At 49.6% G+C, this 25,832-nt stretch overlaps 1 protein-coding gene across 1 annotated transcript; it reads left to right on the top strand.

The window, feature by feature from the left end:
• The first annotated feature begins 379 nt into the window (after window positions 1-379).
• On the top strand, window positions 380-21,617 carry LOC140418056 (uncharacterized). The gene is given in 4 exon segments (XM_072501483.1): window positions 380-780; window positions 2,458-3,850; window positions 14,043-14,115; window positions 17,219-21,617. Coding segments are annotated over 3 exon segments (2,139 nt in total). The 5' UTR covers window positions 380-780; window positions 2,458-2,816; the 3' UTR covers window positions 18,251-21,617.
• The last annotated feature ends 4,215 nt before the right edge of the window (window positions 21,618-25,832 follow it).

Here is a 25,832-nt window from a genome sequence, read left to right on the forward strand (position 1 = left end):
AAAGGATGTCAATGTCTTTGAGAGACTGAGAGAGAGAGACCTGGGCCAACCTTTGCAGAGTTTGAAGAGGGAGCAGAGTCTGCACCCCCCCCCTGATTTCACTTCATTTCAATTCACTTGCTGCAAGTCATCAACTGAAGGTCAGAATGAGAAAATAAATGGAAAGGGGGAGAAAAGAAAGTGTTTTACTCACAGATAGTGCAGACAGGAGGACGTTTCAGTCTGTGTGAAGCTCAATTATCAGCCGCACAAAGCCCGAGCTCTGATTAGCTGGAGGACCAGAGTACTTCCGGTCCTCCAACTCTTCACATTGGTTAATACGTCTGCTGGATGGTCATGGGGCTTGCCACCGGCCGCATATGCGCAGCTTCCCCGCACATGCGCAGTCACGGGCCGGGGGAGGGGAAGGTCACGGACTGGGTTGTCCCCGCGTCAGACCCGCAGCACCGACCGGCGACACCGAGCAGTGAGTCCCGAGGCTCTCGGCAGCTTGACCAGGCTGCACGGAAAGAGCTGAAGCGGCTCCCTGACTCCCTGTCGGAAGGGAAGCCGCGCACCTCCCGCCAGACACCCGCAAATGTCAATATTTTTATACTTTTCACCATTTTTCAAACAATGAAAGCAGCAGAAAAACTGGCGGGAAATGGGCCCAGAGAACAAGAGATATTGCCGCAGAAATACAACCAGACATTGAGAATTCATTCAGAACAGGATATCTGAGGGAGCACAGCCTCCAGGTGAAATGTCAGCAATTCAACAACCAGTCAACATGTTCACACAGTGAGTGGGGAAAGAGGGTTAGATTCTATAAAAACAGGAGGATAACAATGCAGCTCACACACCCCAAAGTATTGGGGAACTGACTAACAACATAGTCAACTTGAAATGGATAAATTGAATTCGCTCATGGAAAGCTCAGGAGGAGCAAGCCAATGAAATTGAAACATCTGAATTTGAGGTTGGGTCTCATACGTTGCAGAATGGGGAGGTCAAATTTTTAAAACATAAGACAGGATCTGTACAAAATCAACTGGGAACAGCCACTTGTCGAAAAATCTATATCCGAGCAGTAGGATTGATAGAGAGCGCACAAGGAGGCATGGTAGCACAGTGGGTAGCACTGTTGCTTCACAGCTCCAAGGTCCCAGGTTCGATTCCCGACTTGGGTCACTGTCTGCACGTTGTCCCCATGTCTGCGTGGGTTTCCTCCGGGTGCTCGTGTTTCCTCCCACAGTCCAAAGATGCGCAGGTTAGGTGGATTGGCCATGCTAAATTGCTCTTAGTGTCCAAAAAGGTTAGGTGGGGTTACGGGGATAGGGTGGAGGTGTGGGCCTCAGTGGGGTGCTCTTTCCAAGGGCGGGTGCAGACTCGATGGGCCAAATGGCCTCCTCCTGCACTGTAAATTCCATGTTCCCATGATAGTGAAGGATGGGAGCAATAAGTCCAGGGAACCCTGGATGTAAGGGATATCCAGGGTTGGATAAGGAATTAAAGGTGACTCTTGTCACAGATACCGAGGGCTCAAAGCGGAAGTCCCAGAGGAACATAGAAAGTGCAAGGGATTACTTAAGAAAGGAATTAGGAGAGCAAAGAGGAAGCATGGAAAATGGGGCAGGGGGTTGACCAGGGTAAGAGTACGGACCAATGTGTGCATGGAACTGGAAGGTTTTAAATGAGCACTTTGCATCTGTGTTCACTACGGAGAAGGATAATGTAGGAACAGAAATCACGGAGGCACATTGTGATTTGCTTGAACAACTTAACATTGAGAGGGCGACGGTATGAACAGTTTCACCAGGTCTGAAAGCGAATAAATCCCCAGGGCCAAATGAGATATATCCCAGGCTGCTGTGGGAGGCAAGGAAGGAGATTGCAGAGGCTCTGACAAAAAAAATTCAAATCTTCTCTGGCCACAGGAGAGGTGCCTGAGGACTGGAAGACAGCTAATGTGGTGCCATTATTCAAGAAGGCAAGTAGGGACAAACCAGGAAATTACAAGCCAGTGAGTCTAACTTCACTGCCATGGAAACTACTGGAAAACATTCTGAGGGACAGAATTAATCTCCACTTGGAAAGGCAAGGATTAAACAAGGGAGAGCATGTCTTACAAATTTGATTGAATCTTTTGAAGAGGTGACTAGGTGTGTAGATGAGGGTAGTGCAGTTGATTTAGTCTACATGGACTTTAGAATCCCCAAATTAAGGTTTTTATACTCTTATCTCAGATACTCTGCCCCTCCGAGTCCGTTCCCTGGAGACTAGGCCGTGAATCCCGAGGTAAGGTTGTTGTACTTACTGCTCCAATACACCATCCCTCCCTGGAAACTAGATGTGGGGAATAGGTATTGAAGACGAGGTATTGGGGAATGTGACAGAATGAATGTTGTACAGAAACTAGAATTGTTTGTTCTGAATTTCTATCCGATACTGAGTTGAAATTGTAAACTCCTTCTGTAGGATATTACAAGAGGAGGAAATACAGACAGAAATCTCAAACGTCACGTCTAGACCTGAAAGAGCCACTTGATTCGTTAGGATCTGAATATCATCGGCCTTTGAATCCAGAAGAATTAATGTTTACCCGATCTGTCGGCATCAAAACATTTAAACCATCAGTGTGACTGGAAAAGCACCGAGACACACACACCCGAGTAAGAGTGTTCCAGATCACTGACTGTGGAAAGAGCTTTAACCAGTTACACAGCCTGAAAACACATCACACCATTCACAGCGGGGAGAGACCGTACACGTGTTCTGTGTGTGGACGAGGCCTCAACTGATTGTCCAACCTGGAGAGACACGAGGACACCCAAAACATGGAGAAACCGTGGAAATGTGGGGACTGTGGGAAGGGATTTAGAGCCCCATCACAGCTGGAAGCTCATCGGCGCATTCACACTGGGGAGAGGCCGTTCACCTGCTCTCAGTGTGAGAAGGGATTTACGCAGTTATCCAACCTGCAGTCACACCAGCGAGTTCACACCAGGGAGAGGCAGTTCACCTGCTCTCAGTGTGGGAAGGAATTCACTCAGTTATCCAACCTGCAGACACACCAACAAGTTCACACTGGGGAGAGGCCATTCACCTGCTCTCACTGTGGGAAGGGTTTCACTCAGTTATCCAACCTGCAGACACACCAGCGAGTTCACACTGGGGAGAGGCCATTCACCTGCTCTCAGTGTGGGAAGGAATTTGCTCAGTTATCCAACCTGCGGGCACACCGCCGAGTTCACACTGGGGAGAGGCTGTTCACCTGCTCTCAGTGTGGGAAGGGATTCACTCAGTTATCCGGCCTGCGGAGACACCAGCGGGCTCATACCAGGGAGAGGCTATTCATTTGTTCTCAGTGTGGGAAGGAATTTACTCAGTTATCCCACCTGCAGTCACATCAGCGAGTTCACACTGGGGAGAGGCCGTTCACCTATTCTCAATGTGGGAAGGGATTCACTGTGTTATCCAACCTGAAGTCACACCAGCGAGTTCACACTGGGGAGTGGCCTTTCACCTGCTCTCAGTGTGGGAAGGGATTCAGTCAATTATCCAACCTGCGAAAACATCAGCGAGTTCACACTGGGGAGAAGCCATTCACCTGTCCTCAGTGTGGAAAGAGATTCACTGGGTTATCCAACCTGAAATCACACCGTCGCGTTCACACTGGGGAGAGACCATTCACCTGCTCTCAGTGTGGGAAAGGATTCAGTCAATTATCCAACATGCGAAAACATCAGCGAGTTCACACTGGAGAGAAGCCGTTCACTTGCTCTCAGTGTGGGAAGGGATTCACTCAGTTATCCAGCCTGAAATCACACCGTCGAGTTCACACTGAGTAGAGACCGTTCACCTGCTCCCAGTCTGGGAAGGGAATCCATGATTCATGGCGCCTGCTGAGACACCAAGTTCACAAGTGATTACAGGGGTTGGATTTTGCTGTTATTGTTTCTGCTTCAATTACATCCAGGACGGCATTTTGTTCATTCTTACAGTTCATCAATGGGGAGGGTTGGAGGGTTTTGTTCTGCTGGACTGGCGGTAAATGAGCAATACTGTACACAGTGCTCCAGATGTGGTCTCACCAATGTCCTGTATAACTGAAGCATAACCTCCCGACTTTTGTATTCAACTCCCCCACAATAAACAATAACATTCTATTAGCTTTCCTAATTACTTGCTGTACCTGGAAACTCGCCTTTTGTGATTCCTGCTCTTGGACACCCAGATCCCTCTGAGTCTCAGAACCATGTGAGCTCTCCTGTGTTTCTAACAGACCCACATATTCAACGAATACATCACATATTTCTCCCTTCCTAGCTTTAGCTGGCATCTCTATATTCATTTACCTGCCAATTCACCAGCTTGCCGTTTTGAAACCCTTTTCAAGAAACCAAAGACAGGCCGTCCACCTGAATAAAATCTTAGCGGCCTCCAGAGCCATCCTTATACCACTACAAACCTGGTGTGTCTTTTTAATTTATACTGTAACCCAATCATCGGCGTCTGCCATTCCAAAGATCAGGGACCTGAGCCCCCAAGTTATATTGCCACTCCCGGCCTGGTGTGTGGTCAATTCTAGCCCCGGAGAACTTCCGGTGGTGGCTATGAAGGAGTAAGTCACACATTTGGTGGCTCCCGCTCTGGTCGGACTTTTGGACCTTTTCCCACTATTTTTTAACGGAGTTGAATTGAAGAACGGACGTCACTGGCAATTCTCTACAGAATTCCCACTTCGGTACATGGAGAAAAGGACTAGAAGTGTTCGTAAGGGCAGAAACAGAAAGACAGAGAAGACTTGGGGTGAAGTTGCAACAGGAGAGAACATGGCGGAGGGGCGCACCTCTGGCTTGTCGACCCAGCAGTCTATGGAGCAGCTGATGCAAGTCATTCAGGAGGGCTTTGCGACACAGAAACGGGACTGCTTGGACCCAATAAAAGCATTGATTGAGTGGGTGGAGCTCAGATTGGACGCCCAGGATCGGGCGATCCAGAAGGTGGAGAAGGCGCTGGCTGAGCAGGGGGAGCATCAGACTGCAGCGGAACTGGAGGTGGGGATGCTGAGGGACCAGCAAAAGAAGCTTCTGGAGAAGTTGGAGGACCTAGAGAATTGGTCCCGCCGGCAGAACCTAAGAATTGTCGGGCTCCCGGAGGAGTCTGAAGGAACGGCGCTGGGACATACGTCGCAGGCATGTTTGAGAAGCTGCTGGGGGAATGGGGCATTCTCCCGGCCCTTGGAGGTGGATAGGGCTCACAGAGCACTCGAGACCTTCCGAGGGCTATGGTGGTGAGATTCCACAGGTTCTCAGATAAGGAGTATATTCTGCAGTGAGCCAAGCAGACACGGAGCTATAAATGGGACAATAGCATCCTGCGGGTTTACCAAGACCTGAGCGTGGAGGTGGCCAGGAGGAGGGCAGGCTTCAATCAGATCAGGACGATCCTTTTCAAGAAAAAGGTGAAGTTTGGACTGTTATACCCAGCCCGTCTCTGGGTCACGCATGAGGATCAACACTTTTACTTCGAGTCGCCTGAGGACACGTTGGACTTTGCAAGAAAGGAAGGGCTGGCGAAGGACTGAGAACTTTTGAACTTGGCTGCAATGTTCATGTTTTTGTTTCTCTGTTTTGTTCCTCTGTTTTTGTAAAAAGTTTCTCGTTCTGCGTTTTATGGAAGATGGGTTTGAGGTGCCGTTTGCATTGATTTGGAACCAGGAGTAGAGCTGAGTGAGTTAAGGTTTTCATTTGCACTGTTGGGGGATGGAGGTGTGCTTGTTTTGATCTTGGTGCTTTTTCTGTTGGGCAATTATGTGGGGATTGTTTGATGCTGGAGTTTGTTTGTATGAGCGGGGGGTTGGGGGGGGGGGGGGGAGAGAGAGAGAGAGAACAATAGGTGGAAGACTATCTGCCGCCGGGGATGGGGGCCACCAAGCTAGCTGGGTGAGCTAGCTCTCGGAAGTGCAGTGGGGGGTGTGCATATGTTTGGTTTAGGAAAGGGGTTGGGTTACAGGGTGTTGTTGCTGGGGGGGGGGTGAATGTTCTGCTGACAAGGGAGGGACTTGGGCTGAGGGACAGAGAGGAAGTCGGGGGCTGCTTGGGGGCGGACCAGTGGAGGCGCGGAACACGGGCTGGAGGTGGGCCTAAAAAAGGGGGTGGCTGAGCAGCGGAGGGTGGGGGGGGGGGGGGGGCAATGAGCCCCCCAACTAGGCTGATCACCTGGAATGTTTGAGGGTTAAATGGACCGGTTAAAAGGGCACGTGTGCTCGCGCAACTTAGGAGATTGAAGGTGGACGTGATAATGTTGCAGGAGACGCACCTTAAGATATCGGACCAGGTTAGATTGGGGAATGGCTGGGTCAGCCAGGTGTTTCACTCGGGACTAGATTGAAAGACTAGAGGGGTCACGATCCTGATCAATAAACAGGCGGTGTTTGAGGCGGGTAGAACAGTCTCGGACGTGGGAGGTCGGTACATTATGGTCAGTGGGAAACTGGAGGGAGTGCAGGTGGTATTAGTAAATGTATATGCGCCAAATTGGGACAATGTGGAGTTTATTAGGAGGATGCTGGGAAAGATACCGGACCTGGACCCGCACAGGTTGGTCATGGGAGGAGACTTCAGTACAGTTATGGACCCTGGCTTAGACCGGTCAAGCTCAAAAACGGGCAGGGTTCCAGCAATGGCAAAGGAACTAAGAGGGTTCATGGAGCTGATGGGTGGGGTGGATCCATGGATATTTAGGCAACCGAGGGTGAAGGAGTTCTCCTTCTCTCACGTGCATAAAGTGTATTCCCGGATTGATTTCTTTATTTTGAGCAGGGTCTTTCTGACTGGGGTAGTGGACACGGGGTATTCGGCGATTACAATCTCAGACCATGCACCGTACTGGGATGACCTGCAGGTTAGCAAAGACAGTAACCAGCGCCCGCACTGGAGGTGGGACTTTTGGCAGATGAAGGGGTGAGCGAGAGGCTGAGGAAATGCATTCAGAACTACCTGCAGGTCAATGACACGGGGGAAACTTCGGCAGCAGTGGTTTGGGAAGCACTGAAGGCGGTGGTAAGGGGGGAGCCGATCTCGATCCGGGCTCATGGGGAGAAGGTTGACAGGGCAGAGACGGACAGACTGGTAAAGGAGATACTACAGATCGATAGGAGGTATGCGGAGACCCCCAGAGGCAGGGCTATTCAGGGAACGACGGAGGTTGCAGGCGGGGTTTAGTTTGCTAACCACAGGTGGAGCAGCTGAGAAAGGTGAAGGGGGCGATTTATGAACATGGGGAGAAGGCCAGTAGAATGCTCGCACAGCGGCTTAGGAAGAGGGAGGCAGCTAGGGAGATAGGGAAAGTAAAGGACTGAGATAGGAACCTGGTTGGTGATTCGGTAGGGGTGAATAAGGTGTTCAGAGATTTTTACAGCAGGCTGTACAGGTCGGAAACCCCTGCGGGGCCGGAGGGGATGAGGCACTTCTTGGAGGGGCTGAATTTCCCAATGGTGGACGTGGAGCGGGTAGAAGGGCTGGGGGCCCCAATTGGGCTGGAAGAGATAGTGGACGGCTTGAAGGCCATGCAGGCGGGTAAGGCCCCGGGTCCGGACGGGTACCCAGTAAAGTTCCATAAAAAGTTCTCGGGGATATTGGGGCCAGTGTTGTTGCGGATGTTCAATGAGGCAAGGGAGAGAGGGGTGCTGCGCCCGACGATGTCACAGGCAATGATTTCGCTGATTCTTAAGCGGGACAAGAACCCGGAGTTGTGTGGGTCCTACAGGCTGATCTCCCTGCTGCATGTGGATGCCAAGTTGCTGGCCAAAATCTTGTTCTCCAGGATTGAGGATTGTGTTCCGGGCTTTATTGGGGAGGACCAGAAGGGGTTTGTTAAGGATAGGCAGTTGGTGGCCAATGTAAGAAGCCTGTTAAATGTGATCATGATGTACCCGGAAGGTAGGGAGATTGAGGTAGTGATCGTAATGGATGCAGGCTTTTGATGGGGTAGAATGGGATTATCTGTGGGAGGTACTGGGACAGTTTGGATTTGGGCGGGGCTTTATTGACTGGGTCAGGTTACTGTATCAGGCTCCTGTGGCAAGTGTGTGGACGAACAGACAACTTCGGACTATTTTGGACTGCACCAGGGGACGAGACAGGGATGCCCCCTCTCCCCACTGCTGTTTTTGCTGGCTATAGAGCCACTGGAAATTGCTCTGAGAGCTTCAAGGAGCTGGACTGGTTGGGGGTGGGGTGGAGCACAGGGTTTCTTTCGCTCTATGCGGATGATCTGCTTCTGAACGTTTCGGACCCAGTAGAGGGGATGGAGGAAATCATGAAGATTTTTGGGGAATTCGGCCGGTTTTCGGGGTATAAGCTAAACATGGATAAGAGTGAGATGTTTGTGGTTCAGGCGAGGGGACAGGAGGGGCGACTGGGGAGCTGCCGATCAGGTCGGTAGGGAGTCGTTTTAGGTACCTAGCATCCAAGTGGCACGGGAATGGGACCGGCTGCATAACTTGAATCTGGCCCGGCTAGTGGACCAAATGAAGGACGATTTTCGGAGATGGGACGCGCTCCCGTTGTCTCTGGCTGGGAGGGTGCAATAGGTGAAAATGATGGTCCTCCCGAGGTTCCTATTTGTATTTCAATGTCTCCCCATTTTTATTCCGCGTTCCTTTTTTAAGTGGGTCAACACGGTGATCACGGGCTTCGTCTGGGCGGGCAAGACCCCACGGCTAAGGAAGGTAACGCTCGAGCGGACCCGGGGAGAGGGCGGGCTGGCGCTGCCAAATTTTAGCAATTATTACTGGGCAGCTAATATAGCCATGATCAGGAAGTGGGTGGTGGGGGAGGGGTCGGCGTGGGTGCGTAAGGAGGCGACTTCTTGTAAGGGCACCAGTCTGGGGGCGTTGGTAACTGCTTCTCTGCCATTCCTGCTGGCACAGTACTCTTCCAGTCCAGTGGTGGTGGCGGCCCTGAGAGTTTGGGGCCAGTGGACGTGGCATGTGGGAGCAATGGGTGCATCGGTCTGGGCCCCAATTTGTGCTAACCACCGGTTTGCCCCGGGGAGTATGGATGGGGTGTTCCGGGTATGGCGGAGAGCGGGGATTGAGAGGATGGGGGATGTGTTCATAGAAGGGAGTTTCCCCGAGTATGAGGGTGCTGGAGGAAAAGTTTGGGCTGGCGAGGGGAAACAAATTCAGGTATCTGCCGGTGTGGGACTTTCTTCGTAAACAGGTGTCAACCTACCCGCTCCTACCACTGAGGGGGATTCAGGACAGGGTAATTTCCAGGGTGGGTAGGGGAGGGGAGCGTCTCAGACATCTATAAAGAGCTTATGGGGTCGGAGGAGACGCAGACCGACGAGCTGAAGCGTAAGTGGGAGGAGGAGCTGGGAGGTGAGATAGAGGATGGTTTATGGGCAGACGCGTTTAGAGTCAACACGTCTGCAACATGTGCCAGGCTCAGCCTGATACAATTTAAGGTTGTGCACCGGGCTCACATGACAGTGGCCCGGATGATCAGATTCTTTTAGGTGGAGGACAGGTGCACCATGTCCACATGTTTTAGACATGTCTAAAGCTTCGGGGATTCTGGCAGGGGTTTGTGTACATCATGGTCACGGTGTTAAAAACAAGGGTGGCGCTCGGTCCAGAGGTGGTGATTCTCGGGGTGGCGGAAGTTCCGGGAATCCAGGAGGAGAGAGAGGCGGATGTTCTGACTTTTGCTTCCCTGGTAGCCCGGAGACGGATACTTTTGGCATGGGGGGACCCAGAGCCCCCGAAGTCGGAGACCTGGTTATCGGACGTGGCTAGCTTTCTCTGTATGGAGAAAATTTAGTTTGCCTTGAGAGGTTCACTGTTCGGGTTCACCCGGAGGTGGCAACCGTTCGTCGACTTCCTTGCGGAAAATTAATTGTCAGCAGACGGGGGTGGGGGCGAGAGTAGGTTAGGTTAGAGTCGGGGGTCAATAAGGGTGAGACCTGTACCAAAGGTAAAAGGTTTTTGCACGATGTTTATGGTTTCATGTATCTTTTCTATTTTGTTGTTGTTTCTACATGCGCAGGAACAGACTCAAAAACAGCTTCTTCCCCGCTGTCACCAGGCTCCTAAATGACCCTCTTATGGACTGACCTCATTAACACTACACCCTGTATGCTTCATCCGATGCCAGTGCTTATGTAGTTACATTGTATATGTTGTGTTGCCCTATTATGTATTTTCTTTACTTCCCTTTTCTTCCCATGTATTTAATGATCTGTTGAGCTGCTCGCAGAAAAATACTTTTCACTGTACCTCGGTACACGTGACAATAAACAAATCCAATCCAATCCAAAATACCTCAATAAAATGTTTATTAAAAAATAAAATTAGGGCTGGACCGTTCAAGAGAGATGTTAGGAAAAACTTCTTCACTCAAAGAGTTGTAGAAGTTTGGAACTCTCTCCCACAAACTGCAGTTGAAGTTAGATCAGTTGTTTGTTTTAAATGAGATAGATAGATTTTTGTAAATCAAAGAGGTTAAGGGATATGGGCCAAATGCAGGTATATGGAGTTAGGTCACAGATAAGCCATGATTTCATTGAATAGCGGGACAGGCTCCAGGGGCTGAATGGCCTGCTCCAGTTCCTATGTTCCGAAAAGTTGTAAATCTCCATCCCACACAACTCTCCCTCCATTCTCACTCTGCTGTTATTAATATCAACCTCCCAATTTTCCTGAAGGTGCTGATTCAGGCTGTTTGACAGATCCATGCTCACTGCTTTATAATAATAATCTTTATTGTCACAAGTAGGCTTACATTAACATTGCAGTGAAGTTACTGTGAAAAACCCCGCGTCGCCACATTCCGTCGCCTGTTCGTGTACACAGAGGGAAAATTCAGAATGTCCAAATCACTGAGGGACTGGTTTAGCACAGTGCTAAAAAGCTGGCTTGTAAAACAACAAGGCCAGCAGTGCGGGTTCAATTCCCGTACCACCCTCTCCGAACAGGTGCTGGAATGTGGCGACTAGGGGCTTTTCACAGTAACTTCATTTGAAGCCTACTTGTGACAATAAGTGATTTTCATTTCATTTTTCATTTCACCGAACAGCAAGTCTTTGGAGACTTGTGGGAGGAAACTGGAGCACCCAGAGGAAACCAACGCAGACACTGGGAGAATGTGCAGACTCTGCACAGACAGTGACCCAAGCCGGGAATCAAACCTGGGACCCTGGTGCTGTGAAGCAACAGTGCTAATCACTGTGCTATCATGCGTTTCAACACAGAATAAATAGGAGCTACATTAGGCCCATCAAGCCTGCTCAACCATTCGATGAGATAATTGGCCCCTCTACCTCAGCACCATTTTCCCCGTGTTGTAACTCTACAGGAGACCAAGGAATCTGCAACCTCAGATTCCCTCAGGCCTCACCCGAGTACAATCTACCTGGATGAGGCGGGCACAGCTACACCCTTAACCCAGGGGCCTTTGTGACAAAAACACTTCGGCCCAAGTGTGGGTTGGGACAGGAGACCCTACAGGTGACCACTGGGCCAAGCACATCGGAACCACCCAGGGGTTCGGTCCAAAAGCCTGGTCCCGCTGTCTGTGCGGTGTCTGCATGTTCTCCCCTTGTCAAGCTGAGGGAGCTGCACGTTCTCCCCGTGTCAAGCTGAGGGAGCAAAAGATGTCAATGTCTTTCAGAGAGAGAGAGAGAGAAAGTCCTGGGCCAAGCTTTCCAGAGTCTGCACCCTCCCTGGATTCACTTCCTTTCCCTTCAGTTGCTGCAAGTGACCAATTGAAGGTGAGAATGAGAAAAGAAATGGAAAGGGGAGAAAATAAAGTGTTTTACTCCCAGATGTTGGAGACAGGAGGATGTTTCAGTCTGTGTGAAGCTCAAACTTCGTTCACACAAAGCCGGAGCTCTGATTGGCCGGGGGACCAGCGTCCTTCCGGTCCTCCAATTCTTCCCATTGGTCCATTCGTCACCAGTAAGGTAAGGGGTGGGCGCTCCGCCGCACATGCGCATCTTCCCCGGGCCGGGGGGGAGGGGAAGGTCACTGACTGGGTTGTCCTCCCGTCAGACCCGCAGCACGGACCGGCGACACCGAGCAGTGAGTCCCGAGGCTCTCGGCAGCTTGACCAGGCTGCACGGAAAGAGCTGAAGCGGCTCCCTGTCGGAAGGGAAGCCGCGCACCTCCCAGACACCCGCAAATGTCAATATTTTTATTACTTTTCTTTTCACCATTTTTCAAACAATGAAAGCAGCAGAAAAACTGGCGGGAAATGGGCCCAGAGAACAAGAGATATTGCCGCAGAAATACAACCAGACATTGAGAATTCATTCAGAACAGGATATCTGAGGGAGCACAGCCTCCAGATCAAATGTCAGCAAATCAACAACCAGTCAACATGTTCACATAGTGAGTGGGGAAAGAGGGTTAGATTCTATAAAAACAGGAGGATAACAATGCAGGTCACCCCCCCCCCCCCCCCCCCCCAAACTATTAGAATCAAAGAACAAAGAGAAGGACAGCACAGGAACAGGCCCTCCAAGCCCATGCTGCCCGTCTAAACTAAAATCTTCTACACTTCCGGGGTCCATATCCCTCTATTCATGTATTTGTCAAGATGCCCTTGAATGTCACTATCGTCCCGGCTTCCACCACCTCCTCCGGCAGCGAGTTCCAGGCACCCACTACCCTCTGTGTGAAAAAAAACTTGCCTCGTACATCGCCTCTAAACCTTGTCCCTCGCACCTTAAACCTATGCCTCCTCGTAATTGACCCCTTTACCCTGGGAAAAAGTCTCTGACTATCCACTCTGTCTATGCCCCTCAATTTTGTAGACCTCTTTCAGTTCGCCCTTCAACCTCCGTCGTTCCAGTGAGAACAAACCAAGTTTATTCAACCTCTCCTCATAGCTAATGCCCTCCATACCAGGCAATATCCTGGTAAATCTCTTCTGCACCTTCTCTGAAGCCTCCACATCCTCTGGTAGTGTGGCGACCAGAATTGAACACTGTACTCGAAGTGTGGCCTAACTAAGGTTCTATACAGCTGCAACATGACTTGCCAATTTTTATACTCAATGCCCCGGCCAATGAAGACAAGCATTCCGTATGCTTCTTGACTACCTTCTCCACCTGTGTTACCCCTTTCAGTGATCTGTGGACCTGTACACCTAGATCTCTCTGACTGTCAATATTCTTGAGGGTTCTACTATTAATTGTATATTCTCTACTTGCATTAGACCTTCTAAAATGCATTACCTCACATTTGTCCGGATTCAACTCCATCTGCCATCTCTCCGCCCAAGTCTCCAAATGATCTAAATACTGCTATATCTTCTGACAGTCCTCATCGCTATCCGCAATTCCACCAACCTTTGTGTTGTCCGCAAACGTACTAATCAGACCAGTTACATTTTCTTCCAAATCATTTATATATGCTACGAACAGCAAAGGTCCCAGCACTGATCCCTGTGGAACACCACCAGTTGGGAAACTGACTGACAACATAGTCACATTGAAATGGATAAATTGAATTCGCTCATGGGAAGCCCAGGAGAAGCAAGCCAATAAAATTGAAACATCTGAATTTGAGGTTGGGATCTCATACGTTACTGCATGGGGAGGGGACATTTTTAAAAATAAGGCAGGATCTGTACAAAGTTAACTGGGAGCAGCCACTTGTAGAAAAATCTACATCAGGGCAGTGGGATTCATTCAAAAGGGACGTGACGGCACGGTAGCACAGTGGTTTGCACTATTGCCTCACAGTTCCAGGGTCCCAGGTTTGATTCCCGGCTTGGATCACTGTCTGTGCGGAGTCTGCATGTTCTCTCCCTGTCTGCGTGGGTTTCCTCTGGGTGCTCATGTTTCCTCCCACAGTCCAAAGATGTGCAGATTAGGTGGATTGGCCATGCAAAATTGCCCTTAGTATCCAAAAAGGTTAGGTGGGGTTACGGGGATAGGGTGGAGTTGTGGGCCTCAGTGGGGTGCTCTTTCCAAAGGCTGGAGCAGATTTGATGGGCCAAATGGCCGCCTCCTACACTGTAAATTCTATGATTGTGTTCCCATGATAGTAAAGAGTGGGAGCAATACGTCCAGGGAACCCTGGATGTCAAGGGATATCCAGGGTTGGATAAGGAATTAAAGGTGAGTCTTATCACAGATACTGAGGGCTCAAAGCGGATGTCCTAGAGGAACATAGAAAGTGCAAAGGATTACTTAAGAAAGGAATTAGGAGAGCAAAGAGAGAGCATGGAAAAGCACTGTCGGATAAAATAAAGGAAAATCCAACAATGTTTTATTGGTATATTTGGGGCAGGAGGTTGACCAGGGTAAGCCCAATGTGGCAATGTGTGCATGGAACTGGAAAATATAGGTCAGTTTTAAATGAGTACTTTGCATCTGTGTTCACTACGGAGAAGGATGATATAGGTATAGAAATCAGGAAGGCACATTGTGATTTGCTTGAACAACTTAACATTGAGAGGGAGAAGGTATGAACAGTTTCACCAGGTCTGAAAGTGGATAAATTCCCAGAGCCAGATGAGATGTATCCCAGGCTGCTGTGGAAGGCAAGGAAGAAGATTGCAGAGGCTCTGACAATTTTCAAATCTTCTCTGGCCACCGGAGAGGTGCCTGAGGACTGGAAGACAGCTAATGTGGTGCCATTATTCAAGAAGGCAAGTAGGGACAAACCAGGAAATTACAAGCCAGTGAGTCTAACTTCACTGCCATGGAAACTACTGGAAAACATTCTGAGGGACAGAATTAATCTCCACTTGGAGAGGCAGGGATTTAACGAGGGAGAATTTTTTGAGGGAGTGACTAGGTTGTAGATGTAGGTAGTGCAGTTGATGTAGTCTACATGGACTTTAGGAAGGCTTTTGACAAACTCCCTCATGGGAGACTGATGCAGAAGGTAAGAGCCCAGGGGATTCAGGGCACTTTGGCAAACTGGATCCAAAACTGGCTTAGTGGTAGGAGGCAGAGGGTGATGTTTGAAGGTTGTTTTTGTTCCTAGAAGCCTGTATCCAGTGGTGTTCTGCAGGGATCAGTGCTGGGTCACTTGTTGTTTGTTTGTAGTACACGTTAATGATTTGGATGTGAATGTAGGAGGTATGATTAGGAAGTTCATAGCTGACACAAAAATTGGTGGTGTGGTAAATGGTGAGGAACAAGGCCTTAGATTACAGGACAATATAGATGGGCAGAAGAGGGGGCAGCAGGGTGGTACAGTGGTGGAAACTATCCCAGACAAATTCCAGAAATTCACTCCCTTTCTGACAGGTGCTTGTCTGCCTCTCCCAATCTAGTACCAGTTGTAATCCCTCATTAATACTACTCTGCCTTTGCTACACACTTGCTTAATTTCTGCCTTTATACAATCTAGCGCCTCAGAACTGCAACCAGGGGAGTCGATACATAACACCCATTACAGTTTTAGATTGTTTTCTTCCTCAGTTTCACTCCTCTGGTCTCCACTGGCTTTCCCCTCTCTGTTTCCTCCCTCACCATTGAGGTGATAGTATTTCTGATCAGTAAGGCTGATCCACCCCCTCTGCCATATTCTCTGTCCCCCTGTAAACTTTATAACCGGTATATTTAGTTCCCAGTCCTGACCATCCTGCAGCCAAGTCTCTGTAATCGCGACAACATCATAATCTTCAACTTGCATTTGCGCCTGCAGCTCATCTAGTTTATTCCTTACACTCCGTGCATTTGTCTATAGAACTCTTAATCGGGCTGTTCCCCCTGACCGCTCCCTCAGCACTGCTTGTTGTTATTTGCTTGTTTGTTATTTGCTTGTTTGTTATTTGCTTGTTTGTTATTTGCTTGTTTGTTATTTGCTTGTTTGTTATTTGCTTGTTTGTTATTTGCTTGTTTGTTATTTGCTTGTTTGTTATTTGCTTGTTTGTTATTTGCTTGTTTGTTACTTTTCACTTTTGCTTTCACCAGTATACTACTTGTAGTTTTGTCATTAGCTGCAGTTCCTGACGTTAGGTTCCTGACTACCTCCCTGTTTATCCTTTCCACGTGGACACTGGTTCCAGATCGGTTCAGGTGGAGACCGTCCCAATGGTACAGATCCCCCCTGTCCCAAAACTGATGCCAGTGCCCCATGGAATGGAACCCCTCTTTCCTGCACCACTCCTTTAGCCACGTGTTTACTTCCCTAATTTTCTCATCCCTATGCTAATTTGCACGTGGCTCAGGGAATAATCCAGAGATTATAACCCTTGAGGACCTGTTCTTTAATTTTGTTCCTAGTTCCTGATATTCCCAAACAGGTCCTCTTTCCGAGTCTTGCTGATGTTGTTTGTCCCAATGTGGATCCCAACAACTGGATCCTCCCCCTCCCTCTCCAATATCCTTTCAAGCCGGTTAGAGATGCCCCTCACCCTGGCACCGGGCAGGCAACACACCATGTGGGACTCTCGGTCCTGCTTCCAAAGGTTGTTATCAGTTCCCCTAATTATAGAATCCCCGATAACTACCACTTCCTCCCCCCCGCTTGAATGGCCTCCTGTACCAGGGTGCAGTGGTCAGCTAGCTCATCCTTCCTACAGTCACTGCTCCGATACCCTGCCCCTCCGAGTCCGCTCCCTGGAGACTCGGCTGCGAATCCCTGGGATGAGGTTCTTATACTCACAGCTCCAATACTAAATCCCCGGGGTAAGGTTTTTATACTCACAGTTCCGGTACTCTGTCCTTCCGAGTCCGCTCCCTGAAGACTCGGACGTGAATCCCCAAGATAAGGTTTTATACTCTTAGTTCAGATACTCCGCACCTCCGAGTCCGTTCCCTGGAGACTAGGCCGCGAATCCCGAGGTAAGGTTGTCATAATTACTGCTCCAATACTCCATCCCTCCCTCGAGACTAGGTATGGGGAAGAGGTATTGGAGACGAGGTATTGGGGAATGAGAGAGGAAAGAATATGATACAGAAACTAGAATTGTTTGTTCTGAATTTCTATCCTATACTGAGTTGACTTTGTAAACCCCTTTTACAGGATATTACAAGAGGAGGAATTACAGATAGAAATCTCAAACGTCACGTCTCGATCTGAAAGAGCCACTTGATTCGTTGCGATCTGAATATCATCGGACTTTGATTCCAGAATAATTAATGTTTACCCAATTTCCCGCCATCAAAACATTTAAACATCAGTGTGACTGGAAAAGCACCGAGACACACACACCCGAGTGAGAGTGTTCCAGAGCACTGACTGTGGAAAGAGCTTTAACCAGTTACACAGCCTGAAGAAACATCACACATTCACATCAGGGACAGACCGTACACGTGTTCTGTGTGGACGAGGCTTCAACTGATTATCCAACCTGGAGAGACCCAAAACATGGAGAAACCGTGGAAATGTGGAGACTGTGGGAAGGGATTCAGAGTCCCATCTGCACTGGAAACTCATCGACGCAGTCACACTGGGGAGAGGCCCTTCACCTGCTCTGTGTGTGGGAAGGGATTCAGTATGTTATCCCACCTGCAGTCACATCAGAGAGTTCACACTGGGGAAAGGCCCTTCACCTGCTCTCAGTGTGGGAAGGGATTCAGTCAGTTATCCAGCCTGCGGATACACCGCCAAGTTCACACTGGGGAGAAGCCATTCACCTGCACTCAGTGTGGGAAGGGATTCCCTCAAATCTCCAGCCTGATGTCACACCAGCAACTTCACACTGGGGAGAAGCTGCTCATCTGCTTACAGTGTGGGAAGAGATTTAGACATTTATCCAGTCTGAAGTTCCACCAGCGAGTTCACACTGGGGAGAGGCCGTTCACCTGCTCTCAGTGTGGAAAGGGATTCAGAGATCCATCCAACCTGCGGAGACACCAGCGAGTTCACACTGGGGAGAAGCCATTCACCTGCTCTCAGTGTGGGAAGGGATTCAGACATTTATCCAGCCTGAAGTCACACCAGCGAGTTCACACTGGGGAGAGACCGTTCACCTGCTCTCAGTGTGGGAAGGGATTCAGAGATCCATCGAACCTGCGGGGACACCAGCGAGTTCACACTGGGGAGAAGCCATTCACTTGCTCTCAGTGTGAGAAAGGATTCAGTCAGTTGTCTGACCTGAAGACACACCAGCGGTTTCACGCTGGGGAGAAGCCGTTCACCTGCTCTCAGTGCGAGAAGGGATTCGGTGATTCATCCACCCTGTGGAACCACCAGCGAGTTCACACTGAGGAGAAACCATTCACCTGTTCTCAGTGTGGGAAAGGATTTTGTGATTCATTGTGCCTGCTGAGACAGCAACAAGTTCACAAGTGATTACAGGGATTGGATTCTGCTGTTATTGTTTCTGTTCTCAGTTACACCCAGGACTGCATTTTGTTCATTCTGACAGTTCATCAATGGGGAGGGTCGGAGGATTTCATTCTGCTGGACTGGCCGGTATCACAACATTTCCTCTCGTCGGCTGACACTCTTTGAGCCATGTTGCGACTACCTTGGTTCAAATTTCACAAGGATCACGGAGTGAAGCGGTGTTTCGAAGAGAGAAGATATTCAATTTGCATTTCTGTTTGGATCCCCCAAAACAATGCCACATTGCCATGAAGATGGGCCGTGATGGTTACATGGTTTTTTTTTCGGTTAATTTATCAGGGTGCTGCTCACAGAAGAACGCCATCAGGGTATGAGGGGCAAGTTGTCTGAGGTGGACTGGGAAACTGATGGGAGACCTAGAATAGCCAATATTTAAGGAATGATTACATATTTACCAGGGGCTCTCTCTCTATTGAGTTTTTTGTGGTATACAGAAGAAGGATCAGTGTGTACGTACAGACACGGTTGTTCTTTCTCTCGCATTATTCACAGTGGTGGTTGTGGTTTCCTGTTTTTCGTTCCCCACTGTTTATTTTTGTTCCGGCTGTTGCCCCGGCCCACCCTCCATTTTTCTCTTTTCCTGCCCCCCCCCCACCTTGTTCTCATGCTTCTTTTGTTGGGCGTGGTTGGGTTCCATGTCTCCTGCCCCCCTCTCATTCCCTATCCCAACCCCCCCTTCCTTACTGTGTCATGGCTGCCTTCTCCTGTTCTTTGTCTTCTGAGCAGTTGGCTACTAACAGGTCTCGGAACAGTCGGGTGAATGGCTCCCACGTTTTGTGGAAGCCCTCTTCCGACCTCGGATGGCAAACTTAATTTTTTACATTTGGAGAAATTCTGAGAGGTCGGACAGCCAGTCTGCAGCTTTGGGTGGTGCTGCTGACTGCCAGCCGAGCAGGATTCTCCGGCGAGCGATTGGAGAGGCAAAGGAAAGGGCGACCGCCCTCCTCCCCAGGAATAGACCTGGCTGGTCTGATACCCCGAAGACTGCCACTCTCGGACATGGCTCCACCCTCATCCCCACCACTTTGGACATTGCCTCGAAGAAGGCTGTCCAATACCCAGCAAGTCTGGGGCAAGACCAGAACATGTGGCCGTGGTTGGCTGGGCCTCCTTGGCACCGTTCACATCTATCCTCCACCTCCGGGAAGAAGCTGCTCATTTGGGTTCTGGTTCAGTGGTCTCTGTGTAAAACCTTTAGCTGCATTTGGCTTAGTCTTGCGCATGTGGAGGTAGAGTTGACACTGTGCAGTGCTTCGCTCCAGAGTCCCCACCCTATTTCAAACCCCAAGTCCTCCTTCCACTTGTGCCCTGTCTCGTCCAGTTGGATGTTGGCCCGCCTTAGCAGTGGCATGTATATGTCACCACAGTTCCCTTTCCCTAGGCTGTCTGCGTCCAGCAGGTCCTCTAGCAGTGACTGTCGTGGTGGTCGTGGATACGTCCATGTTTCCCTTCATAGGAAGTTTTTCAGTTGGAGGTACCTAAGTTCATTACCCCCTGTCAGCTGGAATCTTTCAGTCAGTTCTTCGAGCATTGTTAGCCTGTTGTTGGTGTAAAAGTCCTTAACTGTCAGTGTCTCCCCGTCCTGTCTCCACCTTTTGAAGGAGGAGTCCGTGGTCGCCAGCGTGACCCTGTGGTTGTTGCAGATGGGGCTTTATCAAACATCTCAGTTAGCCTGAGTTCCGGAGGGTCTCTCAATGTTTGTGATTATGGGACTACTCATTGGGGTATGATTTTAACTGCGTCCAGTGGATTTTCCGTCTATTAGGCCACATTTGTCCAGTGACTATTACTTCATAGATTTCCTCCCATCGAACCCCCAGTCCCTTTTTACCTATCATGTGTTTGACCATTACCCTGTCCCCTGGCATGGGTAGTTTAGGGGTGTCCTCTCCAGTCAGTTTGGTCCAGTCTGTATGCTGTTGCTGTGTGATTACCTGACCTTTCAGGACCAGCAGGCGGTCTACCAGATCTTTCATATATTGGAGCACAGTTCCTGTGTTTATCTCAAGTTCCACCCCTCCGGTTATCACCTTCTCCGGGAGCTCTCCCTGTCATTAACTCAAAAGGGGTTAATCCTGTTCCCCGGGCTGGGGTGGCTCTTTGTCACAACGATATTGCGGGCAAGGCCGGTACCCAATTATTCCCTTCCTTCAGCATGGCTTTTGCTGGGCTGTTTTTTAAGCTTCTGTTCATCCGCTCTCCCATTCCCGAACTCTGAGGATGGTCTGGGATGTAGAATCTCTGCTGGATTTCCAAAACTTTACAGGCCTCCTCCATGGCTTTTCCCGTGAAGTGGGTCCCTTGGTCAGAATCCAGTTGGAGGGGCACCCTCCCACCTTGGTATTATTTTGTTAGCCAATATCAAAGCCATGATGCTAGCGGTGGCGTCCTTATACAGGAATGCTTCCACCCACCGGTGAATTGACGTAGAACCAGCAGACAGTATGTTTTACCCTGTATTCCAGGCAAGGGTCCAGGAAAATCTAGTTGCAGGTTTTCCCAGGGTCGTTTGGGCCGGGGCTGACTTTCCATTTTGATCGTGCAGGGACGGCCTGGTTCCACCAGGGTGCACTATATTCATCGTTGGCAGTATTTGGCCACATCCCTGACCATGAAGTGTGTGATCAACCCCACATACTTCCTCGCTCCATCCAGATAAGGAAAGTGAGTTATATTCATAGACTCTATCTCACTGTATTTTCCACCAGAACCATTGACCTGCACGCCTTCTATTTGTTTATTCCATTCATGGGATGTGGGCATCGCTGGCTGGGCCGCTTTTGTTGCCCATCCCTAATTGCCCTTGAACTGAGGGGCTGCAGCTCAGAGTCAACCACATTGCTGTGGGTCTGAAGTCTCAAGTAGGCCAGACCAGGTCAGCATGGCAGATTTCCTTCTCTAAAGGTCATCAGTGAACCAGATGGGTTTTTACAACAATCGGCAAGGCTTTCATGGTCATCGACTTAAATTCCAGATTTGTTGTGACTTCAAATTTCACCATCTGCTGAACCTGAATTCCTATTGCATTACCCTGGGTCTCTGGATTATTAGTCTGGCTATTGTTTTCCTAGATGTGTCTTGTGAGAGATGAAGTCATTATAGCCGATAAGCATGAGTTGTTATCAAGTTATATTTTGTTTTCCGGAAGTCCTGTACTTTCCCACTAACTTGCAGACAAAACAGCCTGGCCCGCTGCAACTGTACTGTGTATAAATGTGGGTTATTGTAACTGCTCCTTCAGATATTTTGGTTCGCTGAAGCATTCCGCTGCGTGCTTGTAATAAAGATTTCCAAACTTCTTTAAAATAAATTGAGTACCCAATTCATGTTTTCCAATTAAGGGGCAATTTAGCATGGCTAATCCACCTAGCCTGCACATCTTTGGGTTGTGGGGGTGAAACCCACGCAAACACGGGGAGAATGTGCAAACTTCACACGGACAGTGACCCAGAGCCAGATCGAACCTGGGACCTCGACGCCGTGAGGCAGCAGTGCTAATCACTGCGCCACCGTGCTGCCCAAGATTCCCAAACTTTAACCAACTCTGGACTCCGAGTGACATTTGTCCCACAACAACCTGGTGTCAGGAACAGGATCCACTGACGGCTCTGATTAAAGGAAAGTCCCCGTGGACAGCAGACACCGGGGTGAGTATTGTTTGTTTTATACCACCCGTGATTAGTTCAGTCTGACTGACTACTGGGGACTCCTCAGAACCTCAGGGATCTGTTTCTGGTTTGTTTCTTTGGCGTCCATTTGATGTAATTTCAATGACTGTAACATTCCAGACAGAGAGTTGTTGGTTTTACACCAAGGATGTGTTTGGGGGCGATGTTGAAATCCCCGTTACCGAGAGGGTTTTGGTGCTGCTGACAAATTAAGGCTTAAAGCTATATGGGAGGCTAACCAGAAAGAGTTAGGCAGTTGGAGAGAGTTTGGCGTGTTCAGAGCTCCCAAATAAGGGATCATTTAGCATTATTGCCTCGATGGATCTGCACAGAAAAGCTCCAAATTGTGTGATCAATGTAGGAATTTCAGATATATTGTGTTGTATATATTTGGTGCACAAAGGGTTAAAAGCCTGGGTTAGTGTGTGAATGCTGTAGTTATGTTTAGGGGCAGCACGGTAGCACAAGTGGATAGTACTGTGGCTTCACAGCGCCAGGGTCCCAGGTTCGCTTCCCTGCTGGGTCACTGTCTGTGCGGAGTCTGCACGTCCTCCCCGTGTCTGCGTGGGTTTTCTCCGGGTGCTCCGGTTTCCTCCCACAGTCCAAAGACGTGCAGGTTAGGTGGATTGGTCATGTTAAATTGGTCTTAGTGACTAATAAAAGGTTAGGAGAGATTATTGGTTTACGGGGATAGGGTGGAAGTGAGGGCTTAAGTGGGTCAGTGCAGACTCGATGGGCCCAATGGTCTCCTGCACTATGTTCTATGCCTATGTCTATGTTTATAAAAATCCTGGTTTGTTCAGCAGCTCGGTATGTTTGAGACAGAGGTGCAATTAAGGCATATTAAAATCTTTGGAAATGTACTTTTTTATATAAAGAAGGTTCTCTGGTGAATAAATAATTGGATAAATTGTGTTTAAACTTGAATAATCAGGTCTTGAAATCCGAGTGACATAAGGGTGATGTAACTAATGGAGCTGTGAGGGTATCGGGTATCTAGCAGGCCGTCAGAGTTTTAGTTTTTTGGCTGGAAAGTGAGCTGAGAAACATTTTCTGAAGCATTATTCTGACTATTCTGTTTTCTTCAAAAGATCTCTATCCAACATTAAGCAAGTATGCTTGGGTTTGCTAACTATTTAAACATGGATTTTGACCAGAGTTGGGTTTCTTTGAGTGCAGATAAAGATAGCAGTTAAGGGTTATTCTTTCATTGTATTGGTTTTTTAAAAAAAATTGTTTTTATTCAAAATTTTTCAATAATTTTTACAAATTCTATTTCTATAAAAAGAAAACAAAAAGCATAGTAATAATAAAGATAACAATTTAACAAAACAAAGTGGGATATCTACCCTTTGCAAGTGAAATCTATCCATCACCCAATCCCCCCCCCCCCCTCTGGTTTGCTGCTGCTGCTGACCTCCACTTAACGTTCCACGAGAAAGTCAAGGAACGGTTGCCACCGCCTGGAGTACCCCTGCAAGGACCCTCGCAAGGCAAACTTTATCCTCTCCAGCTTGAGAAATCCCGCCATGTCGCTGTCCCAAGCCTCCACACTTGGGGATTTCGCGTCCCTCCACATTAACAAGAGCCGTCTCCGGGCTACCAAGGAGGCAAAGGCCAGAACCCCGGCCTCTTTCGACTCCTGCACTCCCGGATCGTCTGACACCCCAAATATCGCTATCCCCCGGCCCGGTTTTATCCGAGTGTCCAAGACCTTGGACATAGCCTTTGCAAAGCCTCACCAGAATTCTTTTAGTGCCGCGCGTGCCCAAAACATCTGGACATGGTTTGCTGGGCTCCCTGGACACCTCACACACCTGTCCTCCACCCCAAAGAACTTGCTCATTCTCGCCACTGTCATATGTGCCCGGTGCACCACCTTAAACTGAATCAGGCTAAGCCTGGCACAAGATGAGGAGGAATTGACCCTGCCCAGGGCGTCCGCCCACAGGCCGTCATCCAGCTCCTCCTCCCACTTGCCCTTCAGCTCTTCCACTGAGGCCTCCTCTGCCTCCTGCAACTCCTGGTATATGTCCGATACCTTGCCGTCCCCTACCCACACGGCCGAGACCAGCCTGTCCTGTATCCCCCGGGCCGGTAGCAGCGGGAATTCCTCCACCTGCTTTTTCACGAAAGCCCAAACCTGCAAGTATCTAAAGATATTTCCTGGGGACAACCCAAATTTCTCCTCCAGCGCCCTCAGACTAGCAAAAGTCCCATCAATAATCAAGTCCCCCATCCTTTTGATACCCACTCTATGCCAGCTTTGGAACCCTCCGTCTATTCTACCTGGAACGAACCTGTGATTGTTTCATATAGGGGTCCAGACTGAAGCCTTTGCCTCCCCCCTGTGCCGTCTCCACTGACCCCAGATCCCCAATGTCGCCACCACCAGGCTCGTGGTGTACCGTGTCGGCGGGAGTGACAGCGGAGCCGTTATCAATGCCCCAAGGCTAGTATCCCTGCAAGACGCCACCTCCAACTGGTTCCATGCCGCCCCCCTTCCTCTACTACCCAATTCCGAATCATGGATATATTCGCTACCCAATAATAGCTGCAAATGTTCAGCAGCGCCAGCCCACCCCCACCCTGACTGCGTTCTAAGAACCATCTCTGAACACTTGTTTGCCCATACAAATCCCGTAATCTGTTTACCCGCTTGAAAAAGGACTTGGGGATGAGGATGGGAAGGCACTGGAAGCCGAATAAGAACCTGGGGAGGACCGTCATCTTCCCGCCAGGGAAAGCGGCAGCATGTCCCACCTCTTAAAGTCCTCCTCCATCTGATCCACCAGCCGCGCTAAATTGAGCTTGTGCAGGGCACCCCAACTCTTAGCCACCTGAATGCCCAAGTAGCGAAAGCTCCCCTCCACCATCTTAAGCGGTAGCTCTCCCAGTCTCTTTTCCTGGCCCCTCGCATGTATCGGGAAAAGCTCGCTTTCCCCAACATTCAGCTTATACTCCGAAAGGTCCCCGAAATCTCTAGGATCTGCATGACCTCCCCCATCCCCTCCACCGGATCCGCAATGTACAGGAGCAGGTCATCCGCATACAGTGAAACACGATGCCCCCCCCCCCCCCCCCCCCCCCCGAACCAGCCCCATCCAGTTTCTGGACTCCCTCAACGCCATGGCCAGCGGCTCGATTGCCCGGGCAAACAGCAGGGGGGACAGGGGGCACCCCTGCCTCGTCTCTCGATGTAACCTAAAGTACTCCAACTGCAGCCGGTTCGTCGACACACTCGCTACCGAGGCCTGATACAACAATTTAACCCACCCTATAAATTCCTCTCCAAACCCAAATCTGCCTAACACTTCCCACAGGTACTCCCACTCCACCCGATCGAAGGCTTTCTCCACGTCCATTGCCGTCACCACTTCTGCATCCCCTCCTTCCGAGGGCATCATGATCACATTCAGGAGCCTCCGCACATTCGTATTCAACTGCCTGCCCTTCACAAACCCCGTCAGATCCTCATTGATCACTCCCGGGACACAGTCCTCAATCCTAGTGGCCAAGATCTTGGCCAACAGTTTGGCATCTACATTAAGGAGTGAAATCGGCCTATAGGAGCCACATTGCAACGGGTCCTTATCTCGCTTAAGGATGAGCGAGATTAGAGCCTGCGACATCGTCGGGGGAAGGGTTCCCTTTTCCTTAGCCACGTTAAAAGTTCTCAACAATAGCGGACCCAACAGCTCTGAGAATTTCCTGTAAAATTCTACGGGATACCCAGCCGGTCCCGGGGCCTTGCCCGACTGCATACCCTCCAACTCCTTAACCAATTCCTCCATCTCTATCGGGTTCCCCAATCCCTCTACCCGCCCCTCGTCCACCTTGGGGAACCTCAGTTCGTC

Source organism: Scyliorhinus torazame, chromosome 5 (genome assembly GCF_047496885.1).
Source record: "Scyliorhinus torazame isolate Kashiwa2021f chromosome 5, sScyTor2.1, whole genome shotgun sequence".
Classification (NCBI taxonomy): Eukaryota; Metazoa; Chordata; class Chondrichthyes; order Carcharhiniformes; family Scyliorhinidae; genus Scyliorhinus; species Scyliorhinus torazame.